Source organism: Pelophylax lessonae (genome assembly GCF_965119305.1).
Source record: "Pelophylax lessonae genome assembly, chromosome: 9".
Classification (NCBI taxonomy): Eukaryota; Metazoa; Chordata; class Amphibia; order Anura; family Ranidae; genus Pelophylax; species Pelophylax lessonae.
The window spans coordinates 246,591,776-246,614,752 of NC_138776.1; the positions used below are offsets into that span (position 1 = coordinate 246,591,776).

Below are 22,977 nucleotides of genomic sequence, written 5' to 3' on the forward strand. Positions count from 1 at the left end.
TGCTTGGTCGTACGACGCTGTACCCAAATTAAACTGATGTCCTTTTTTTCCCCACAAATAGAGCTTTCTTTGGTGGTATTTGATCACCTGTGCGATTTTACATTTTTGAAAAAAAGAGCAACAATTTTGAAAAAAAAAAAAAACAATATTTTTTACATTCTGATATATATATATATATATATATATATATATATATATATATATATATATATATATACAGTGGGTACGGAAAGTATTCAGACCCCCTTAAATTTTTCACTCTTTGTTATATTGCAGCCATTTGCTAAAATCATTTAAGTTCATTCTTCTTCCTCATGAATGTACACATAGCACCCCATACTGACAGAAAAACACAGAATTGTTGACATTGTTGCAGATTTATTAAAAAAGAAAAACTGAAATATCACATGGTCCTAAGTATTCAGACCCTTTGCTGTGACACTCATATATTTAACTCAGGTGCTTTCCATTTCTTCTGATCATCCTTGAGATGGTTCTACACCTTCATTTGAGTCCAGCTGTGTTTGATTATACTGATTGGACTTGATTAGGAAAGCCACACACCTGTCTATATAAGACCTTCCAGATCACAATGCATGTCAGCAAATGAGAATCGTGAGGTCCAAGGAACTGCCTGAAGAGCTCAGAGACAGAATTGTGGCAAGGCACAGATCTGGCCATGGTTACAAAAAGATTTCTGCTGCACTTAAGGTTCCTAAGAGCACAGTGGCCTCCATAATCCTCAAATGGAAGACGTTTGGGACGACTAGAACCCTTCCTAGAGCTGGCCGTCCAGCCAAACTGAGCTATTGGGGGAGAAGAGCCTTGGTGAGAGAGGTAAAGAAGAACCCAAAGATCACTGTGGCTGAGCTCCAGAGATGCAGTCAGGAGATGGGAGAAAGTTGTAGAAAGTCAACCATCACTGCAGCCCTCCACCAGTCGGGGCTTTATGGCAGAGTGGCCCGACGGAAGCCTCTCCTCAGTGTAAGACACATGAAAGCCCGCATGGAGTTTGCTAAAAAACACCTGAAGGACTCCAAGATGGTGAGAAATAAGATTCTCTGGTCTGATGAGACCAAAATAGAACTTTTTGGCCTTAATTGTAAGCGGTATGTGTGGAGAAAACCAGTCACTGCTCATCACCTGTCCAATACAGTCCCAACAGTGAAGCATGGTGGTGGCAGCATCATGCTGTGGGGGTGTTTTTCAGCTGCAGGGACAGGACGACTGGTTGCAATCGAGGGAAAGATGAATGCGGCCAAGTACAGGGATATCCTGGACAAAAACCTTCTCCAGAGTGCTCTGGACCTCAGACTGGGCCGAAGGTTTACCTTCCAACAAGACAATGACCCTAAGCACACAGCTAAAATAACGAAGGAGTGGCTTCACAACAACTCCGTGACTGTTCTTGAATGGCCCAGCCAGAGCCCTGACTTAAACCCAATTGAGCATCTCTGGAGAGACCTAAAAATGGCTGTCCACCAACGTTTACCATCCAACCTGACAGAACTGGAGAGGATCTGCAAGGAGGAATAGCAGAGGATCCCCAAATCCAGGTGTGAAAGACTTGTTGCATCTTTCCCAAAAAGACTCCTGGCTGTATTAGATCAAAAGGGGGCTTCTACTAAATACTGAGCAAAGGGTCTGAATACTTAGGACCATGTGATATTTCAGTTTTTCTTTTTTAATAAATCTGCAACAATGTCAACAATTCTGTGTTTTTCTGTCAGTATGGGGTGCTATGTGTAAATTCATGAGGAAGAAGAATGAACTTAAATGATTTTAGCAAATAGCTGCAATATAACAAAGAGTGAAAAATTTAAGGGGGTCTGAATACTTTCCGTACCCACTGTATATATATATATATATATATATATATATATATATATATATATATATATATATATATATATATATATATTCCCCCCCCAAAAAATTTAAAAAATCAAATTTTTTTAACATTTTAGGCCAATTTGTTTTGTGCTACCTATGTTTTGGTAAAAAAATCACAATAACGTATTTTGATTGGCTTGCGCAAAAGTTATTGCGTTTACTAACTACGGGAAAGATTTATGTCATTTTTATTGTTTATTTTTATTTTTTTACTAGTAATGGCGGCGATCTGCGTTTTTTTTTTTTTTTTTTTTTGCGGGACTGCGACATTTCGGCGGGCAGATCGGACCCCTGACTGACATTTTTGACACTTTTGGGGGTACCAGTGACATTACTACAGTAATCAGTGCTATAAATATGCACTGTTACTGTAATAATGACACTAGCAGGGACGGGGTTAACAATGTTGGTGATCAAGGGGTTAAATGTGTGCCTCATGCTTACTGACGTGTGTGGGGGGGAGGGGGTTCTGTGACACAGACAGAGATCGCAGGTTCAGCTATAATGAATCCTGTGATCTCTCCCTACCTGTCACAGAGAAGATCCGCCTGCTTTGTTTACACAAGTGGGCGGATTTCTTCACTCTGTCCCCGACGATCGGGGAAGAGCGGTGGTGATCACCGCATCTCCTCCCCTGGCCCGACTCCCGCTGTGTCTGAATACAGAAGGAGTGAGCCTCCGGCGGCGCGCGGCGCTGAGAGGGGGCGAGGTCCAGCGACGTAGGCCTACGTCCCTGGACCCAGGAGAGCCACTTTGCCGCAGTAGGCTCAATGTGAGCAGACGGCAAGTGGTTAAGATAAAAAAGAAAAACCTTCTCACGTTAGAACCCCTTTAACCACTTCTGGCCCAGAAGATTTTTCCCCCTTAATGACCAGGCTATTTTTTTGCAATTCGTCACTGCATTATTTTAACGGAAAATTACGCGGCCATGCGACACTGTACCCAAAAAAAAATCGATGTCCCTTTTTTCCCCACAAATAGCGCTTTCTTTTGGTTGTATTTTATCACCTGCGCGACTTTTATTTTTTGCGCTATAAACAAAAAGAGATAAAAAAGGGGAGAAGTGCGGGACTTTAAATGAGGCACACCGTGGGATTTGCCGTGCGTCTCCATCCCTAAGAGCCGGTTCACACTGAGGCGACACGACTTCGGGGGGCGACCTGTGAAGTCGCGTGCACCGCGACTTGCAGGGACTTCACATAATGGTAGTCTATGCAAGTCGCTCCGAGGTCACCCCGAAGTAGTACAGGACCCTTTTTCTGAGTCGGAGCGACTTGTGTCGCTCCTATTAGAACGGGTCCTGTATTACTCAATGGACCGCAACTTGTCAGGCTGACAAGTCGCGGCAGTGTGAATGGGCTCTAATTCAATGAAAATAAAGAAGGGTTGGGACTTTATATGAGAGACACGACAAAACAAGGCTAGCAGGACCAAAATACCATATTTAATGATACATACAAAAAATATGAACATGATAAAATAATTGCAAATATGATATACAATTGTGTAAAATATGAGATGATAAAAAACGAATACATGACCCCAATCCAAGTTCATAGGGACCAGCATGGCAATAAGCATGAGTAAGGCTTCTTTCACACGGTCCACCTCCGCAGGCGGATCCGTGTTGCTCAGCGGGGATCGATCCGCGATCCCCGCTGAGCCCGGGCGGATGACAGCTCCGTCTCCGCTTGCAGAGCGGAGAGGGAGGTGTCTCAGCCCCCGCTGCCCTCTATGGGGGATCGGAGGAGAGCGGACCGCTTGTCCGCTCTCATCAGATCCGCTCCGCTCCGATTACTGAACGGATGGAAAAATAGGGTTTCCATCCGTCCAGATTTCAGCACAGGATCGGATGCGGATGGCAGCGGGTGTCAGCGGAGGTGACCTCCGCTGACACCCGCTGCCCCATAGAGCTGCATGGAGGATCCGATCAGATCCGCCTAAAAAACTGACAGGTGGATCTGATCGGACCGCCCGTGTGAAAGAGCCCTTAGGAAGTAATTGAATAAGGACTAGATTTCGCCACTTCTTCAAGAGTAGATGTATAATCTGTGTCTAATAGAAAACATGTGTATAAGGAATTGCAGTAAAGATGGTGAATAAAAACTGGGAAGGGGAGAAAAGCTACCACATTCCCAAAACTTACATAAATACTCTGGCAGTGACTGGTACTGGAGATAGAGGCATGGACCCAGGTGTCTCCCACGGGAGCTGAGGGTGCAGAAGGCCCGTGGATATGGCCAAAAACGCCACACAAAAACGTAAATGTATTTTATTGGGATTTTATGTGATAGACCAACACAAAGTGGAAGGAGGGAAAATGATAAATGGTTTTCAACATTTTTGGGAAATAAATTTGTGAAAAGTGTGGCGTGCATTTGTATTCACCCCCCTGAGTCAATACTTTGTAGATTCACCTTTCCCTGCAATTACAGCTGCAAGTCTTTTTGGGGATGTCTTTACCAGCTTTGCACATCTAGAGAGGAACATTTTTGCCCATTCTTCTTTGCAAAATAGCTCAAGCTCTGTCAGATTGGATGGAGAGCGTCTGTGAAGAGCAATTTTCAGGTCTTGACACAGATTATCAATTGGATTTAGGTCTGGACTTTGACTGGGCCATTCTAACACATGAATATGCTTTGATGTAAACCATTCTATTGTAGCTTTGGCTGTATGTTTAAGGACGTTGCCCTGCTGGAAGGTGAACCTCCGCCCCAGTCTCAACTCTTTTGCAGACTCTAACAGGCTTTCTTCCAAGACTGCCCTGTATTTGGCTCCATCCATCTTCCCATCAACTCTGACCAGCTTCCCTGTCCCTGCTGAAGAAAAGCATCCCCACAACATGATGCTGTCACCACTATGTTTCACGGTGGGGATTGTGTGTTCAGACCATTCTTCCAGAAGCGCATTTGTCAAGGTCAGTCTTTGATGTGGGATGAGAAGGCCTGGCTCACATTCTCCACTCTAATTCATCCCAAAGGTGTTCTATCGGGTTGAGGCATAGGTCAGTCAAGTTTCTCTATCCAAAACTCCCTTATCCATGTCTTTATGGACCTTGCTTTGTGCACTGGTCCAAATCATTTAGTTGAGGGGGAAATATGGTGTTGGGTTGTTTTTCAGGGGTTGGGCTTGGCCCCCTTAGTTCCAGTGAAGGGAACTCTTAAGGCGTCAGCATACCAAGACATTTTGGACAATTTCATGCTCCCAACTTTGTGGGAACAGTTTGGGGATGACCCCTTCCTGTTCCAACATGACTGAGCACCAGTGCACAAAGCAAGGTTCATAAAGACATGGATGAGCGAGTTTGGGGTGGAGAAACTTGACTGTCCTGCACAGAGTCCTGACCTCAACCTGATGGAACACCTTTGGGATGAATTAGAGTCAAACATTCCCATAGACACACTCCTAAACCTTGTGGACAGCCTTCCCAGAAGCGTTGAAGCTGTTATAGCTGCAAAAGGTTGGCCAACTCAATATTGAACCCTACAGACTAAGACTGGGATGCCATTAAAGTTCATGTGTGTGTAAAGGCCGGAGTCCCAATACTTTTGGTAATATAGTGTAGTCTAATCTGAAATCTGTGTGTCAGTGAGAAGTACGTCAAGTCTTTCACCTGGAAGATGTAGAATCATCCAAGGATCCATTGTCCTTTTTTTGAGGTAGGAGAAAGACACATTGGAAGGATCCTTAGCTGTGTCCAGGAGGGGATAAAAGGTGAAGTTGAGGTCCCCACTGATCAGCAGTACACCTTCAAATTCTAGCAATTGTGAAATTAGGTTTTGCAGGAAAGGCAGTTGGTCTGAATTAGAGAAATACACTAGGGATCGACCAATACCGATATTTTGGTCATCGTGTATCGGTATCGGACGATATTTTCGTACATTTAAAAATGTATTTTTTTTACTTAAAGCGGAGTTCCACCCAAAAATGGAACTCCTGCTTTAGGTATTCTAACCCCCTGACATGCCACATTTGGCATGTCATTTTTTTTGGGGGGGGGGTGGGTACCTAGTTTTGACAGGTACCCGCTCCCACTTCCGCTCGGAGCGCCGCGGCGCCCTGAACGGAAGTTCTCCTCTCCCCCTCCCTCCGTGCAATCTTCTGGGACATGTCAGAGGTCCCAGAAGATTGCCGGCCAATCAAGATGCGCAGTGCGACTCGCGCATGCGTAGTGGGTACCCGGCTGTGAAGCCACAAAAGCAGTGATGCCGGCGCCGAGGGAGAGGATCGAGGCTTCGGGCGGCCGCATCGTTGGACAGTTGCACAGGTGAGTGAAATGGCTGGAACTCCGCTTTAACAGCTACTTTTGTGGAAAGATCCCAAACGCCTCCTCTGCACTTAAAAGCATTCAAAACACCAAAGTTTGGCTGTTTTGAATGCTGTCTTTTTTTTTAATCTGGCGCCAGTACCCGGAAGTTATGTCATGACATCACTTCCGGGTTTTTGCAGGGAGACCCGATCAGAGCTGAATGCGGCTTTGATCGGGTCTTTGGCGGCCGTGCAGGCTGGTTGCCCGGTTCTCCCAGTGGGATGGGAGACCCGGGTGAGCCGTGGAAGGGCGTCCCTTCCTGCTCCTTGTAATGACAGCCGAGCTGCTTCTCAGCCGCATCAGTTGTCATTACAAGACAGCTGACCTTCAACTATGGACACCGGTACCGGGGTGATGCCTCTAGCTGCAGGCATTACTCCGGTACAGAACTTTCCAAAATATTGGCAATATCGATTCCGATATATCAGGGAAAGTGCATATCAGCCCCCGATATAGCTGCTTTGCCGATAATCAGTCGATCCCAAAAGTACACCATATCTAGGGGTAACTACGATATTGCAATCACCCCTTTCACAAAAATGAAGCAGCCTTGATTGTCTTGTTTCAGGCCTAAAAGTATACAAACTTCTTTAGATTTTGGGAGTCCAAACTTAATGTGGAGAAATCTTTATTTGTAAGTTTCCGAACATTTCTCTTTTTTAAAGTGAGTTTCTCGTAGGTACGTTATTAGTATCTGACTTTGGGGTGGAGGAACTTGACTGGCATGCACAGAGTAATGACCTCAACATAATAGAACACCTTTGGGATGAATTAGAGCCGAGACTGCAAGCCAGGTCCAACATCACCTCACAAATGATCTTCTGGAAGAAGCATCAAACATTCCCATAGACACACTCCTAAACCTTGTGGACAGCCTTCCCAGAAGAGTTAAAACGACTATTTACTGCGGAGGTCAGCCCCTCACAGGCAAAGTGACGTAGTACTACGTCGCTAGCCTGTGAGGCTCTAGGGAGCGAGCGCGCGCCGCTGGAGGCACGCTCCCGCACGGACCCCCCCCCTGCGCGAGTCCGGTCACTCGCGATGCATACTAGCTCATTATGCTTTTGTCTTTACAGGTTTTTTTTTTTCACATTTTTTTAAACGGGTTTACTTCCTCTTTAACTGGACGAAAAACGAACGATTGGAGCAAATGATAGATTTTCGAACGATCTTTCGGCTAGTGTATGGCCAGCAAAAGACTGGGATGTCATTAAAGCTCATGTGCGTGTAAAGGCAGGCGATCCAAGCGTTTTGGTAATATAATTTATATATATATATATATATATATATAATATACGGTTTCTTGTGGAGTTGAGCACATCTACTTATCTATACAATAATATCCCTGCTGGAGGAGTTTCCACCTTCCATAACACAGAGGACAGAAGGATGAGATGGGAGGTGTTGCCATGACAACCAGGCATTTCCTCGCATCTCCTGATCTTCACCAGGACAATGACACCTACAATCTGATTGGCTGCTCTGGGAGGTCACTACAGAGAGTATTAATACTGATAAGTCAGTAGTGAGATGTAATTATTATTCTAGCTCTGACTGGATAATATATGTACCCTACAACACTATATATTTATCTCTCCATGTTCTGTCATCTGTGCTCTCCGCCTACCCCGGAAGCACTCCTCACTTCCGCTCTATCGTACAACACACATCAACGTTACTGCTTCCGGGTTAGACTAGTGACGCCCAGCGGCGTGATTGGACCGCCTTCTAGTCACCGGAAACCTGTAATCACAACAGAGTGCTGCTTTGTCACTTGACGAGGAAGTGTCCTTAGAATGGCCATTTTTTTAAAGCCCGGAAGTAGTGTTGGGGAAAAATAAACGAGGTAATAATATCTTCTTATTATGAGAGAAGGGGGTCCCAGCACTCTGTGTGGACTGGATGGGGGGGGGGGGGTGGTGTCACCTCCATACATCATCATCTTCCTGCAAGTCCTCTGAGGTGTAGAACATTAGATGGGGGCTTTGCTGGGGCTGGTCTCTGAAAAGCTGTAACCTCTGTGGGTCACTACTAAGCTGTTAAGCCTCCTGGGAAAAATCTAGAATTTTGGGGTGTTCTCCTGGGAGCCTAAGGGTCGGGTCACGCCACAAAGGGTGTGTTAAGCGCACATAAATGCACGTGCGTTGTCCTTACACGCGTTTACACGTTGCGCTGCAAAAAAAGTAGTGTGTGCACAGCTTTTTTATTTCTTTATTGCAGGGCAGCGCATATCAGCGTAACACACTGGGGCAGGGCTCAGCAAAACCCAGGCGCCAAGTCATAATAGCAACTGGAAATTGCGTCCTGGAACCTAGGCTATACTGCAGCATGGATCTGGATTTCTACAATGTTCCTCCCCCCTGCAGGTGCGCAGATTAAGGTCAGGCTGGCCGATTATTGAGGCTGCGGCCTGCTGGTGCGAGATACGCGCTCCTTTGTGCAAACTGATGCTCTCTTCTGGTGGGCAGTGCTGTGACGAGTGCGGCTTGCTCTTAATGCCCACCCACCTCCAACATCATCTTCCCAGTTTGACAGCTGGGGTTGAGGTTGCGGGCTTGATCAGTCACCCTCTCCTAATGTGCATTGTGCTTACACGCATTTACACATGTGTGTGTTTAGCTTTTTTACATTTTTTTTTTCAGGGCAGCCCATATCAGCGTAGCACACTGGGGCAGGGCTCAACAAAACCCAGGCGCCAGATCGCAATGCCACGGGTGCGCAGACTAAGGTCAGGCTGGCCAATTATTGAGGCTGTAGCCTGCTGGAGCGAGATACACGCTTCTTTGTGCAGACGCGCCCTCCTTTGGTGGGCATTGCTGATGAGCGTGGCTTGCTATCACTGCCCACACACGTCCGACAACCTCTTCCCAGTTTGACAGCTGGGGTTGAGGCTGCGGGCTTGATCAGTAACCCTTTCCCAAGGTGCGTTGTACTTACACGCATTTACACATGTTGCGCTGCAAAAAAGTGTGTTCAGCTTTTTTTCTTTTCTTTTTTTCCAGGGCAGCGCATATCAGCGTAACACACTGGGGCAGGGCTCAGCAAAACCCAGGCGCCAAGTCACAATAGCAACTGGAAATTGCGTCCTGGAACCTAGGCTATACTGCAGCATGGATCTGGATTTCTACAATGTTCCTCCCCCCTGCGGGTGCGCAGATTAAGGTCAGGCTGGCCAATTATTGAGGCCGCGGCCTGCTGGTGCGAGATACGCGCTCCTTTGTGCAAACTGATGCTCTCTTCTGGTGGGCAGTGCTGTGATGAGTGCGGCTTGCTCTTAATGCCCACCCACCTCCAACATCATCTTCCCAGTTTGACAGCTGGGGTTGAGGTTGCGGGCTTGATCAGTCACCCTCTCCTAATGTGCATTGTGCTTACACGCATTTACACATGTGTGTGTTTAGCTTTTTTACATTTTTTTTTTCAGGGCAGCCCATATCAGCGTAACACACTGGGGCAGGGCTCAACAAAGCCCAGGCGCCAGGTCACAATTTTCAGGGCAGCCCATATCAGCGTAACACACTGGGGCAGGGCTCAACAAAGCCCAGGCGCCAGGTCACAATGGCAACTGGAAATTACGTGCTGGCGCCTGGGCTACACCGCAGCATGGATCTCTCCCATGTGCCCCCCGCGTGGGTGTGCCAATTATTAGAGCCATGTCCTGCTGGAGCGAGATAAATGCTGCTTTGTGCAAAATGGCGCCCTCCTTTCGTTGGCAGTGCTGTGATGAGCATTGCTTGCTCTCACTGCCCACCTACCTTCGACATCATCTTCCCGGTTTGACAGCTGGGGTTGAGGTTGGGGACTTGATCAGTCACCCTTTTTCCTTACCACTGCTAATTTGACGGGGAGTGCCACCTGTCTTTTCCACCTTATCAGTGCCACCTGCCTATTAGTACCCCCTCATCGATGCCCATTAGTGCAGCCTCATCAGCACACATCAGTGAAGGAGAAAAATGACTTATTTGCTAAATCAAAAATAAAGTTTTTTTTTCAGTTTTTTTTTCAGTTTTTTTTTTTTTTTTGCTTGGCACAAGGCGTCGGTATTTTTCATTGTGCCGATGCCCTGGACATGCAGTTCTGGGTGCTGGGTAGCTGATTAAAAAACTTTGGCTCCTAACTTTTTTTGCTGGCTCCTAGATTCTAAACAAATTTGTCAAGCCCTGCACTGGGGTAAACTACTCCTATTGAAATACATTGGATTTTCAATATAAATGCATTGGTCAATGCATGGCAGCACAGCTGGTATGAATGGCCCCTAATCCCCCAAATTGTAGGAGCCAAGATCCTTCCAGCTCCTGGCACATCAGGTATGGTGGGGATTTGTTGGGACGAGGGATCTTATGACACTTACAGAAAAGTTCTGGCTGATGGAGAAGAGCAGAGTAGGAGCTTCATACGAGGTCAGTTATCCATTGCAATGGTGGGCTTTTGTTGTGCTCACATTCAATGATACCCAACTATTGGGGCACATTTAATCCTGCTGATGCCGACGGTTGGGCCTTTTGATCCCGCCAACGGTTGGGCCTTTTGATCCCGCCAATGCTAGCAGTTGGATCTCATCCCATCAATCCTAATGACTGGTACTTATTATCCCATTAAAGCCAGCAATTGGGACTTATTCCACTGACCTCAGCTCCACACTAGGTCGGCCGTGACATAACCCCACCAGACAGGGGCTGGCCTGCGAGTTAAACGCCTCGCAAGGTCGCATATGACCGGGTCTTGGCCCGAGTTGCAGTGTTCCTCCTGGCCAACAGCCCTCTATTTCGATGGAGAGGAGGTTCTGTCTGGAGCGGTGCCTGCCTGGTTCCTGGTATGGTAAGTAAGTGTTCCCCCTCCTCCCCCTGGAGGGTTTTGGGGTGGACATGGGCCCCTCTTTGGGACGGTCGGACCCCAGGGTTCCCCTCCTTCCCGTTAGGCACCCCCCCTCATGGTGGTCCCTGTGGGCCATCTCGCCCTTCTCCCCCTCCTTTACTTGCGCTGGGGCTGTGGGGTAGCCTGATCCACCTCCTGGGGTGAGGGCAGGGTGCTGTGCTGGCGATGTGGGCCAGCTGACCGAATGAGCTAAGCTTTTACGCCGAGACCTGGAGGGGGAGCAGCTCCCCCCTGCCTTTGCTGAGCTAGCGGACCAATTGGTCTAGGGGCTTCAGTGTAGCTGTGATGTCTCTTTGGACGCGGCTCCCCTAGTTGCTAGGCACTCTGTTTCAGCAGTGGTCCTTTGGCGTATTTTTTGGCTCAAATGTTGGTCTGCGGACCAGACTCCTAAAAAGGCCTTAAAGCGGTAGTATCCCGCTTTTTGACACTTTTACCTACAGGTAAGCCTATAATAAGGCTTACCTGTAGGTACAAATAATATCTCCTAAACTGGCACGGTTTAGGAGATATTTACAGTGCATGCAGCCGCTCGCGCGAGCGGCGCATGCGCTCTGAAGGCCCGGGGGGACCTTCAATTAAGTTGCCGGGAGCTTGCCGGAAAAATCACTCCCGCGCGCATGCGCGGGAGTGACGTCATCGTGGCTCCGGCCAATCATCGCGCCGGAGCCGTCTCTTCTGGCCAATCAGCGCGCCGGAGCCCCCGAACCCGGAAGAGACGATGAGGGATCATGGCAGCGCCCGCAGCGATGTCCGGAGGTCCGTGTCGGGGCTTCGTTTTAAGGTAAGTTACACATAATGGGCTAGTATGCGATGCATACTAGCTCATTATGCCTTTGTCTTGCAGGTTTTTTTTTTTTATTTTTTTTTTTATAGGGTTTACAACCGCTTTAACTGATCTTCCTTTTCAAGATCACCTGTTTTAGCTACCCTGGATAACCTCATTAAGGGACTCAAAGGGGGGAAGAGTACCTTTCTTCTGCAGACTAGTAAGTGCAAGGAGACGTGGGCCATCCATTTTGGCTCATAACAAGTTTTTTTACTCCCTCAGGGGTGACTGACAAGGGATCAAAGCCTTTCAGGGCCTCCTCTGGTGGATCCAAGCGAACTTGGTCTGGTACTATCAAGGGTCACAGCGCACTCTACTCGGGCATCAGGCGTCAGTGACACAGGTTTGCAAGGCGGCCACCTGGTCGTCGGTGCACACTTTCACAAAGTTCTATAAAGTGGATGTGTTGGCGTCTGCGGATGCTTCCTTTTGGCGGCAAAGTGTTGCAGGCTGCTGTTTAGAGGATCTGATCCTCTTTGGGGGTGTATTGTTGTTTTCAGGTGAGCTCCAGTTGTTTTGGTTGAGCTCCTGTTTACCTGGTTGGCTATAGTTTAGCCTTGGGAATTTCTTTTTCGCTGTTCCCACCCCCTCATCTTTAACACTGCTTTGGGACGTCCCAATGGTTATGAAGATCAGGAGCTGTGTCCGTCAATGAACGAAAGAGAAAATGGGATTTTTGACTTGCCGTAAAATACATTTCTCTGATGTTCATTGACGGACACAGCACCCACCCCTCTGTGGAGTTATTCTTCTGACTGACACTGCTTGTTACAAAACTGAGTACCTATAGCAGAGAGATGGAGTATACTACCCCCTGGGACTGTCCATAACCAGACTTTTTTTCTGCCTAGTATCCTGCTCTTGTAGGGGGCAGTATAACCCAATGGTTAAGAAGATCAGGAGCTGTGTCTGTCACTGAACATCCGAGAAATAGATTTTACGGTAAGTCAAAAATCCCATTTTTTTTTTTTTTTATATTTTGTATAGAGCAGGGATTCCCAAACTATGGCCCTCCAGTTGTTCAGGAACTACAATTCCCATCATCCCCAGCCATGTATGTGAATGTCAGAGTTTTACAATGCCTTATGGGATGTGTAGTTCTGCAACAGCTGCAGGGCCGTAGTTTGGGAATCCCTGGTATGGAGCAAGGGAGGGTTATAACCCCTGTCAGCTTTTTTCATCATCTGTGTCCCATTGGGGAGGCTTACCTTCACTTCTTGTCCCAATAGCCAGCAGGAAGTGAGAGGAAATTCCTTCAAATTAAGGGAATTCCTTGGGGATCCCCAGGTCACCAGAACTAGTGTACCCAATGAAAGACCCCCCCCCCTATTACTTTTCATAGGACAACCCAAAATGTGAGATTTTCTTTTACTTTTAATGATAAACAGGACAAATTGAGAGGGCAAATCTCCTTAACAGTGGCACTGACAGGTGTTCTAATTCTTCTCCACTCCACAAAAAAAAAAAAAGTTTTACCTTTAGTTATACTTTAAGGACTTTTTATGCCTCATAATCTCACTGGTTTTGTTGTCTTGCTGATCGTTGACTTAAAAGCACTCATATTATTCAGTTATTGTGGTGATGAGCGTGTGGCCTGTTAGGGGAACCAAGTAGAATATTCCCATTGCACACATTTTAGGAGATGGCGTGAGGCAAGTGGGTGCCGTAGTGACTACCACAGATTTTAAAATGAATGGCAAAAAATGTATAAGGCTTCATTCACATGTCAGCGCTGCGATCGCGGGCAGAATCACTGCGATTCTGCCCGCGATCCGGAAATCATTGCAAATCGCGGGACGCCTGTGCGTTGCACGTGATTTGCAATAGCACCCCAAATGCTGTGCGATGTTGCCGCGATTTGCTCCTGCCGAATCGCGGTAACCACGCAAAAAAAATTGCAGGACGCATGACGCCCCAAAGAAGCTCTTGTACCTTTTTTGTGCGTCATGCGTCCCGCATTTTTTTTTGCACAATGTTACCGCGATTCGGCAGGCGCAAATCGCGGCAACATCGCACAGCGTTTGGGGTGCTATTGCAAATCACGTGCAACGCACAGGCATCCCGCGATTTGCAATGATTTCCGGATCGCGAGCAGAATCGCGGTGATTCTGCCCGCGATCGCAATGCTGACATGTGAATGAAGCCTTAAAGTGATCACAGCCGTGAATTTCAACATTCAACACAGGACCCCATCAGCAGGCATGTGTGATAGCTATATATGCTTTAACTTCTGTTAATGGAACCATCCCCTCCGAGACAGAGAGGAGACCAACTGCACTGTGCCATCTATATTTATTTTCAAGATAAAATTTAAGGTTTGTTTTTGTTTTTTATGACTTTGTGAGCTTTATAAGCCCCCCCCCCCTATATTTCATATACAGAAAAGTTGGAGTATATGGAAAGAAATGAGTATCTCTACATGAAGATCATGATGGAGAATCGGCCGGCCCTCACATCACCGGGTAAGAGGAGACTTTCATTTCTTGTAAAGAAGAGAAGAGTATTGAGGATCCCCCTAGATACACACATCCTCTGATATAAAGACATAGAAACAATGTATTCAGTCAGTGTATGTGTTCCCTACAGATGGATCCAGTAACAGAAATCCCCCAGAGAGATCTCCCCGTCCTCTGTATTCCCGGGAATCCACACAAGAAGATCAGGAGATCCCTCAGGAGGATCAGGTAACTTGCATTCACATTTTATTGAATATACTAAACAATTTATACAATTCATAGTGAATTCTTGTAATATATTTGTATTTTTAAGAAAGAAGCTTTAAGAGTTAAAGTGAAAGAAGAAACAAAAGAGTCATATGTGAGATGTGATGATCCATGTAAGGAGGGGAAAACTCCTCCAGAGATCAGCACAGGTAAGTATTACCAGCCAAGAGATGTCACCAGTCTCCCACACACACACTCTCTGGGGTCTCTCATACATCTCAGTACAGGGGGCTTCACTTTCATCTTTATTCACAGATCCCGGAGAGACTCAGAGTGACATCAAAACTGAGAAAGGGAAAGAAGGACTTGAGAGGATTAAAGAGGAGGAAATCACTCCAGAGATCAGCACAGGTGAGGAATCAACAGTAAATCCAGAGAAGAGTCCCAGATTCTCCTTGTTCAGTCACTACAACAATCTCTTCTTCTCCCCCCTCCTCTGTCAGGAGACAGTAATGGGGGGACAGTATGTGCCCAGTGGGGGAGTCAGGAGCCATCAGCCTCTATTAGACTTCGGCTCTCCTCCTCACATCATGTCATTGTGTGTTACCAGCCAAGAGATGTGACCAGTCTCCCCCCACACACACTCTCTGGGGTCTCTCATACATCTCAGTACAGGGGGCTTCACTCTCATCTTTATTCACAGACACCAGAGCCACTCAGACAGAGGTCAAAAGTGAAGAGGAGGAACTATAAGTACTAATGAAAAAGGATGAAGAACAGGAAATTCCTCAATATATCAGCATAGTTGAGTATTAAACACTGAATTTAGAAAAGCTACTTTGGCGCCAAACACGTTTCGTCCCTTGGGTGTCCATGCAGTCTCAATCCAGAAAAGAGTCCCAGATTCTCCTTGTTCAGTCACTACAACAATCTCTTCTTCTCCCCCCCTCCTCTGTCAGTAGACAGTAATGGGGGGACAGTATGTGCCCAATGGGGGGGTCAGGAGCCATCAGCCTCTATTAGACTCCGGCTCTCCTCCTCACATCATGTCATTGTGTGTTACCAGCCAAGAGACGTGACCAGTCTCCCCCCACACACACTCTCTGGGGTCTCTCATATATCTCAGTACAGGGGGCTTCATTCTCATCTTTATTCACCGCCCCCCGGACGGACTCAGAGACATCAAAGGACATGTTAGGATTAAAAAGGAGGACGTTCCTACAGTAATCAGCACTAGGGAGTAGTAATCGCTAAATACAGTTATGGTTTATAAAATAATTGGGCTAATTAAAATGTTTTTTACAGAGATGTTTGACATTTTCCAGAACAAGCTATTAGGTTGGTAAATCAGCTACCTGTAAAATTATAAATTCTTGATCTTGAAGCCTGCATTTGTATTTCAAGACATTGACCTAAATTGACATGAAAACAATATCCTGATTTTTTTTTTTTTTTTTTTTTAATGCAAAGGATTTCATATGTATGTCCAGTCAACTTTTTTTTGTTTTTAGTGTGAGGAAGGGTTAGCACCCCCTAAGGGGGATTTACCTGCTAACCACGGGCTCCCTTAGAGAGATTCTTCCTCACTTGCTGTCCTGCGGACAATGTTTTACCAAAGAGCTGATCATGTGATTGGAGCGACTTCAGAATAGGTAAGTATACAGATCTTTTCTTTACAGTGTTAAATAGAATGGGGTTGGGAGAAGGTTTAGCCTTAGAGTTTAAATGAGCTTCCAATTTTACCTCAATGTACCTGTAGACTTTCAGTGGCTATACCGGGATGATGCCTGCTGCAGGCTTCATCTGGGTATCGTTTTCTTTTCAGCCATTGGTCAGTGTTCTTGTAAAAGCAATCCTAGCAGCTTATTAGCTGCTGGATTGCTTTAACCACTTTACCACCGGAGGATTTTGCTGTCTTCCGTCCAGGCCACTTTTTGCGATTCGGCGCTGTGCAACTTTAACTGACAATTGCGCGGTCGTGCGACGCCGTACCCAAACAAAATTTACGTCCTTTTTTTCCCACAAACAGAGCTTTCTTTTGGTGGTATTTGATCACCTGTGCGATTTTTACTTTTTGCGCTATAAACAAAAAAAGAACGTTTATTTTGAAAAAATAACAATATTTTTCACATTTTTTTTATATGAAATTCCCCCCAAAAAAATGTAAAAATCAAATTTTTTTAAAATTTTTGGCCAATTTTTTTTCTGCTACATATGTTTAGTAAAAAAAATCGCAATAAGCGTATTTTGATTGGTTTGCGCAAAAGTTATTGCGTTTACTAACTAAGGGAAAGATTTCTGTCATTTTTGGTGTTTTTTTTTAACGCGTAATGGCGGTGATCTGCGATTTTTTTTTTTTGCGGGACTGCGACATTGCGGCGGACAGATCGGACCCTTGACTGACATTTTTGACACTTTTGGGGGTACCAGTGACATTTCTACAGTAATCAGTGCTATATATATGCACTGTTACTGTAAAAATGACACTGGCAGGGAAGGGGTTAATTTTATTGGAGAGGGAGGGGTTAATGTATGCCTGGTGCTTACTGACGTGTGGGGGGGGAGGTGACTGTGTGACAGAAGGACAGATCGGATGTCCAGCTATGCTAAACACTCCGATCTGTCAGTCCCTGTCACTATGGAGATCCGCCCGCTGTGTTTACACACAGCGGGCGGATCTCCAGACTCAATCCCCGACGATCGGGGCAGAGCAGCGGCAATCGCCGCTGCTCCTCCGCTGGCCCGACTCCCGCTGTGAATGAACACAGCGGGAGCGAGCCTCCGGCGGCGCGCGAGCGCTGCCCACAAGGGTCGGAGTCCAGCGACGTAGGTCTACGTCGCTGGACGGGATCGCGGCACTTTGCCGCAGTAGCCTCCATGTGAGCGGAGGTAAAGTGGTTAACAAGTGGCAGGAGGGGTCGTTCCTCCCCGCCTTCTAAGGCTTTTCCAGGCTGGCTCTCCCGTCCCACTGGGGAACCTGTGAGTAAAGCCGGTGGTTCTGCTGGCTGACCATAGAGCTGATCGGGGACTGGAACGACCCAGATGTCAGTCTCAATGTCCGTTTTTCAGGCGGATCTGAACGGTGCGCTAGTGTGAAAGGGGCCTTAAAGTGATTGTAAAGGTTTGAATTTTTTAACTAAAAATAACAAACATGTTATGCTTACCTGCTCTGCGCAAGGATTTTGCACAGAGCAGCCCCAATCCTCCTCCTTTGGGGTGCCTTTTCGGTGCATCGGGTGCCCCCATGGAGAGCTGCTTTGTTGACAGACAGCGGGACTTGGCTCAGCCCCCCGCATCACTGGATTTGATTGACAGTAGCGGGAGCCAATGGCTCCTGCTGCTATCAATCTATCCAATGATGGCAGAGACAGCGGATGGAGTCGCATGGGCTGTGGTACAAAAAAAAAAAGGAGGGGCTCTGAGGGCAGCTGCAGCACAGAAGTTTTAGAATAGAATGCATTAAGGTGAAAAACCTTGAGACTTTACAATATCTTTAATCAATCGTGGCCAAAATGTATTCTGCTGCACGTCTTTGGCTAAAACAAAAATCCCAGTAATTGTATATTGGTTTGTGTGAAAGTTATAACCTCTACAAACTATGGGATATATACTGGAATTTTTTACATTTTTTGTTTTTTTATTTTTTTTATACTAGTGATGGTGGCGATCAGCAAATTATAATGGGACTGAGATAGTGGGATGGGCAATCTGACAAAACTGACACCGAGGGGGAACTAACTGCCAATGACATCACCAATGACATTATTACAGTGATCAGTGCTAATACTATACACTGTCACCAGGGGAGGACTGGGCCAGGGGGGCAATTGCCTGGGCCACTCTGATGCTCCATAAAAAGGATACACCATTTCTGCCACAGACATACCTAAAGGATTCCTAGTGAAGGGAAGTAAAAGCTGACCTACTGAGTGCGGGATGAAGACAAGGACAGAGCGCAGGTCTACCGCCCCCCCCAGCATTGATGGTGTAAGCTGTGTCTGAGCAGAGACTCTCCTCCTCCTGCCAGCCCTGACCAAGCTGTCCCAGCTCCCCCCCAACCACCCCTGCTGGCCAGGTCGGTAAACCGTATTCGGCCAGTGAGTAGAGTACCGGGAGCGGAGCTTCAGCCTGGAATGGGGGTCAGGAGGAGGCCGGGAAGAGGGAGAGTGGGAGGGGGGCCGAGTTGCTGCACCATGGGCCGCTGGTTTGTACTTGCCCCCTGGGCTGAAAGTTGACAGTCAGCCCCTGACTGTCACTGTACTAATGACACTGATCAGGAAGAGATTAACATGTAGGGTGATAAAGGGATTAAATGTGTGCCTAAGAAGTGTTTGTGTGTGTCCTGTGCGCTACTTTTAATGGGGATCTAGTTGTTTTCTCATTCAAAGTATTTTATTAGAGTTATGTACATACAATAGATAGAACAGAAGTGTAAAAAGGATACAACAAAAAATGTAAAGATGATAGAGTCCAAATATAGAGTGGGCAAATGCTATACAAGATATAGAGAAAGTCAATGAGCAATAATGAACAGTTAATAAGTATAATAAATCAGTGGTCCTCAACTCCGGTCCTCGGGGCCCACTAACAGGCCAGATTTGCAAGATAACTAAATTACATCACAAGTGATCTCCTTTGCTGCTCAGTGATTGCAGTATTCTAGTCTGCATCTACCCAAGGTAATACCTCAAATCTGGCCTGTTAGTGGGCAATATGCTAGAATAAGGATAAAGTGGCTGTGCTTCAAATACAACTTATAAACAAAAAGTCCTTTTAAGTGCCAAGTGCTAGTATTATTGCCACAATCCTTGGTGCCTAAAAGTGCAAGAAAGTGCTGGTGTAAAATGTTCTTCACTATTATTTAGACAATCCTTGTATATGCTTTCTGGAGAAAGTGCCAGTGCTCAGTAAGATAAGATTCCACATGCAAGCATAGGGGAGAATCCTTCACCAAATGTACAGCCAACTTACCAGGTGACCCCACAAGGTCTAGCGTGTGTAAGTGGTTCCTTGGCTGATCACAGATCCCTTGTGGGCTTTGGGATAGGTGTTGCAGGATCAAGTCCACTGTATTGGAGGGGCTGTGTGGGTGTCTCCTATGTGTTCATCGGAATCCTGGTGGTCTCAGTGAGCGGCATAAAACATGAAGGGGAGGCTCATAGTGTAGTAAGCAGAGTGATATTTAATGAAAAAAAGTAGTCACCTACATCTTAGAATTGAAGTAACGGCTGGTACATGTATTCGCGGCGATACAGCCGGTTTGCGTTCCGGGATGCGGAAGTGACGTAGCACGTGACCCGACGTGTTTCGTCATCAACGTATGACGTCATCAGGGGAAGGAATATCGTGTCTGTGTCCTCCCTATGGGTCACCCCTAATGAGTTCAAGCTGTGACCCAGAAGGAGAACAGGTAATGGGAACCTTCCACAAAAAAGGATCTTTGAAAAAGTTACATATCTTGACTAATAAAAGTATCTCATAAAACGTATGAAGAACAGCCTAATATAGCATGACATATAGTCATCCAATTGTTCAAAATAAACGAGGATTTAAATCTAATAGAGAAAGTAAATTGTTGTATCGAAAGATTACCATAAACCAAATAATAAAGAAATAGAGGGAAGGAGAAGAAAACAGAAGGCAAGAACGCCAGAAAGGAAAAAGAGTGGAAGATGGAGAAAAGAAGTGGGAACAATTATCGGGAATAAGGCAAGGCAGAAGGAAACCATATAATAGGATGAGGAGGAATGTTACCAAGAAAGTAAAACAGCTTCATTGAAGTCTGGGGGAAGCATCTTGGAAATCCAAGGTTTCCAAAGAATGTCGAATTTATTCAAAGTGCCATTATCCAAGGCCGACATCTTGGCATGTATCATCGAAAATGTTGACTCGTTGTTTCGTTTCACAAAAGTTTAAGGAAGAGGATTTCCATGCTTTGACAATAGTCTGTTTAGCGGCTGTTAAGAGTTGCATAATGAGTTTAAACTGAGTGTGTGTAAGAATGGTTGGGTCTGGCAGTAGTGGCATATCAAACAGCTTAGAGGCCAGTCGAAAGACTTCTCCCCAAAAAGAGGAAACAATCGGGCATAGCCACCAGGTGTGAAAGTGGGTACCAACCTCCGAACAGCCGCAAAAACAGAGTGCTGAGAGTTGTGGTGCAAATTTAGCTATTCTGGACGGCACCAAATACCAACGCATGAATACTTTAGAAGAAGCCTCTATCGCAATAATGTTGGTGGGGTGATCTAGTTGTTTTCATTCCCTGCAAACAACGCGGTCCCCTGTCACTGAACACAGCTATAATTCATTAAAGTGTATTTAAAAAAACACCCCCAATTTTATTCTCTAGGGCCTCTGCTTTCAAAAATATATAATGTTTGGGGGGTTTTAAGTAGGGATGCACCGATTCCACTTTTTTGGACCCGATACCGATATCTGGCGTTGTGAAATTGCCGATACCGGAACCGATCCGGAGCTACACACAAAGCAAGCGGCTGCAGTACAGAGCAAAGCCGCTGCTTCATGTGTACGGCTCCTCCATTCACAGGCGGAGTGCATCTGATATCACTCCGCCTGTGAGCCGGGACTATACAGGAAGTAGCGGCTCCAATCCCATACTACTACTCCACCTAGTGAGGGATGGCTGAGCCGTTACCAAGCAAAAACCGGATCGGCCAGTGGATCGGTCAATGTTACCGATCCCCCGATCCATCTAAAATGGCCATATCGGCGCCGATATCCGATCCGAATATCGGATCGGTGCATTCCTAGTTTTAAGTAATTTTCCAACAAAAAAATACAGATTTTAAACAAAAAGTGTCAAAAAAGGCCTGGATTTGAAGTGGTAAAGAAACTCTCCAATAGCAACACTGACAGCAATAGAACGATTCCTACCCAAATATAAGGATTTGGCTTGACATACACTTGAATAGTTGTCACTTCTTATTCCCCATAGGTGGACAACACAGAAACTATGGCATTGAAAATATTGCTGTTATCTCTACATTCGGTAAAACAGAAGATGAGGACATCACATCGAATTCTTCAGAAGAAAACCCCATTACCCAAAATCTCCATCCAACACCTCATAGTCCAGATCTGTCATCTGGTTCCTCCACACAGAAGACATTTTCATGTTCTGAATGCGGGAAAATTTTCTCTTGTAAAGCTCATCTTAAGATGCATCAAAGAAATCACACGGGGGAAAAGCCTTATTCATGTTCAGAGTGTGGGAAGTGTTTTACCCTATCGTCCATTCTTATTAAACACGAGAGAACGCACACTGGGGAGAAGCCGTTTTCATGTCCCGAATGTGGAAAATGTTTTACACAGAAATATTCTTTAACAATGCACCAGAAAATTCACGCCGGAGTGAGGCCATTTTCATGTACTGAATGTGGAAAATGTTTTCCCCGGAAAATAGCTTTGATGGACCATCAACGTGTACACACGGGAGAGAAGCCATTTACCTGTCTGGAATGTGGGAGATGTTTTTCTGTGTCGTATAGTCTTAAAAGACATGAGAGGACACACACAGGGGAGAAGCCGTATTCATGTCCTGAATGTGGGAAATGTTTCGGAGACTTGTCCAGTCTTAAAACACATAAGAAAACGCAGCTGTGCTCTTTGCCCGACTTAGGGAAATATGTTCCTGACAAAGATGGACTGGCGAAACCCCAAATATGTCACATGGGGGAAAAGCCTTTTTCATGCCGAGAGTGCGGGAAATTATTTACTCAGAAAAGCAATCTCATTACACATCAGAGAAGTCACACCGGAGAGAAGCCGTATTCCTGCACTGACTGTGGAAGGCGTTTTTCCACCTCGGCAAATCTTACTTCGCACCGGAAAACTCACACCGGAGAAAAACCATTTTCCTGTTCGGAGTGCGGGAAATGTTTTTCCTGGAAGATCTGCCTGATCAGGCATCAGCGTGTGCACACGGGATAGAAGGCATGTTTTTAGATCTTTGAACGGTGACTCTAGATCTCATCATCTTTGTCATGAGATGACTCCTATGTCTTGTGGTCAAGTTGAAACACTGAAGGTTGAGGGTTTAACTGATTGCACCAAATTGATGCTGAACTAGCTCTTTTTATATCAAAACTTAAAGTATAAGTAAAAATGTTTATTGTATTCTTATCCTGTATTTGTGTGTACATTATTTTCTCACTACTACTACTACATTAAAAAACTTAGTGTATGTCAGGGCAAAAATCAAGGAAATATATTCAGCACATCCTCTCCAATACATGCACATTTCCCCCCATCTCACTCCTTTAAAAATGCTGCAAGTAGAGAAAATTTCTCTGCTTACCTGCCAGAAATACAGTGTGCCCCTTACTACTTGTTAGAGACTGACAACACAGTGCCTCTGAGCCAGAGCTATTTCAACCAGCATTGGCAGCCCT

General features: G+C 45.9%; 2 protein-coding genes across 2 annotated transcripts in view; both read left to right on the plus strand.

Annotated features, from left to right (window-relative positions):
• The window catches only part of LOC309564355 (uncharacterized protein), a gene marked incomplete at its 3' end in the record, with an annotated part of 715,072 nt that overhangs the window by 407,799 nt on the left and 284,296 nt on the right, over window positions 1–22,977 (plus strand).
• Window positions 1–22,977, plus strand: part of LOC309563353 (uncharacterized protein) — a gene marked incomplete at its 3' end in the record, with an annotated part of 522,832 nt that overhangs the window by 253,555 nt on the left and 246,300 nt on the right. Inside the window, 1 exon segment of the mRNA XM_082267747.1 lies at window positions 21,522–22,513. Coding sequence (XP_082123873.1) covers window positions 21,522–22,513 — 992 coding nt within the window.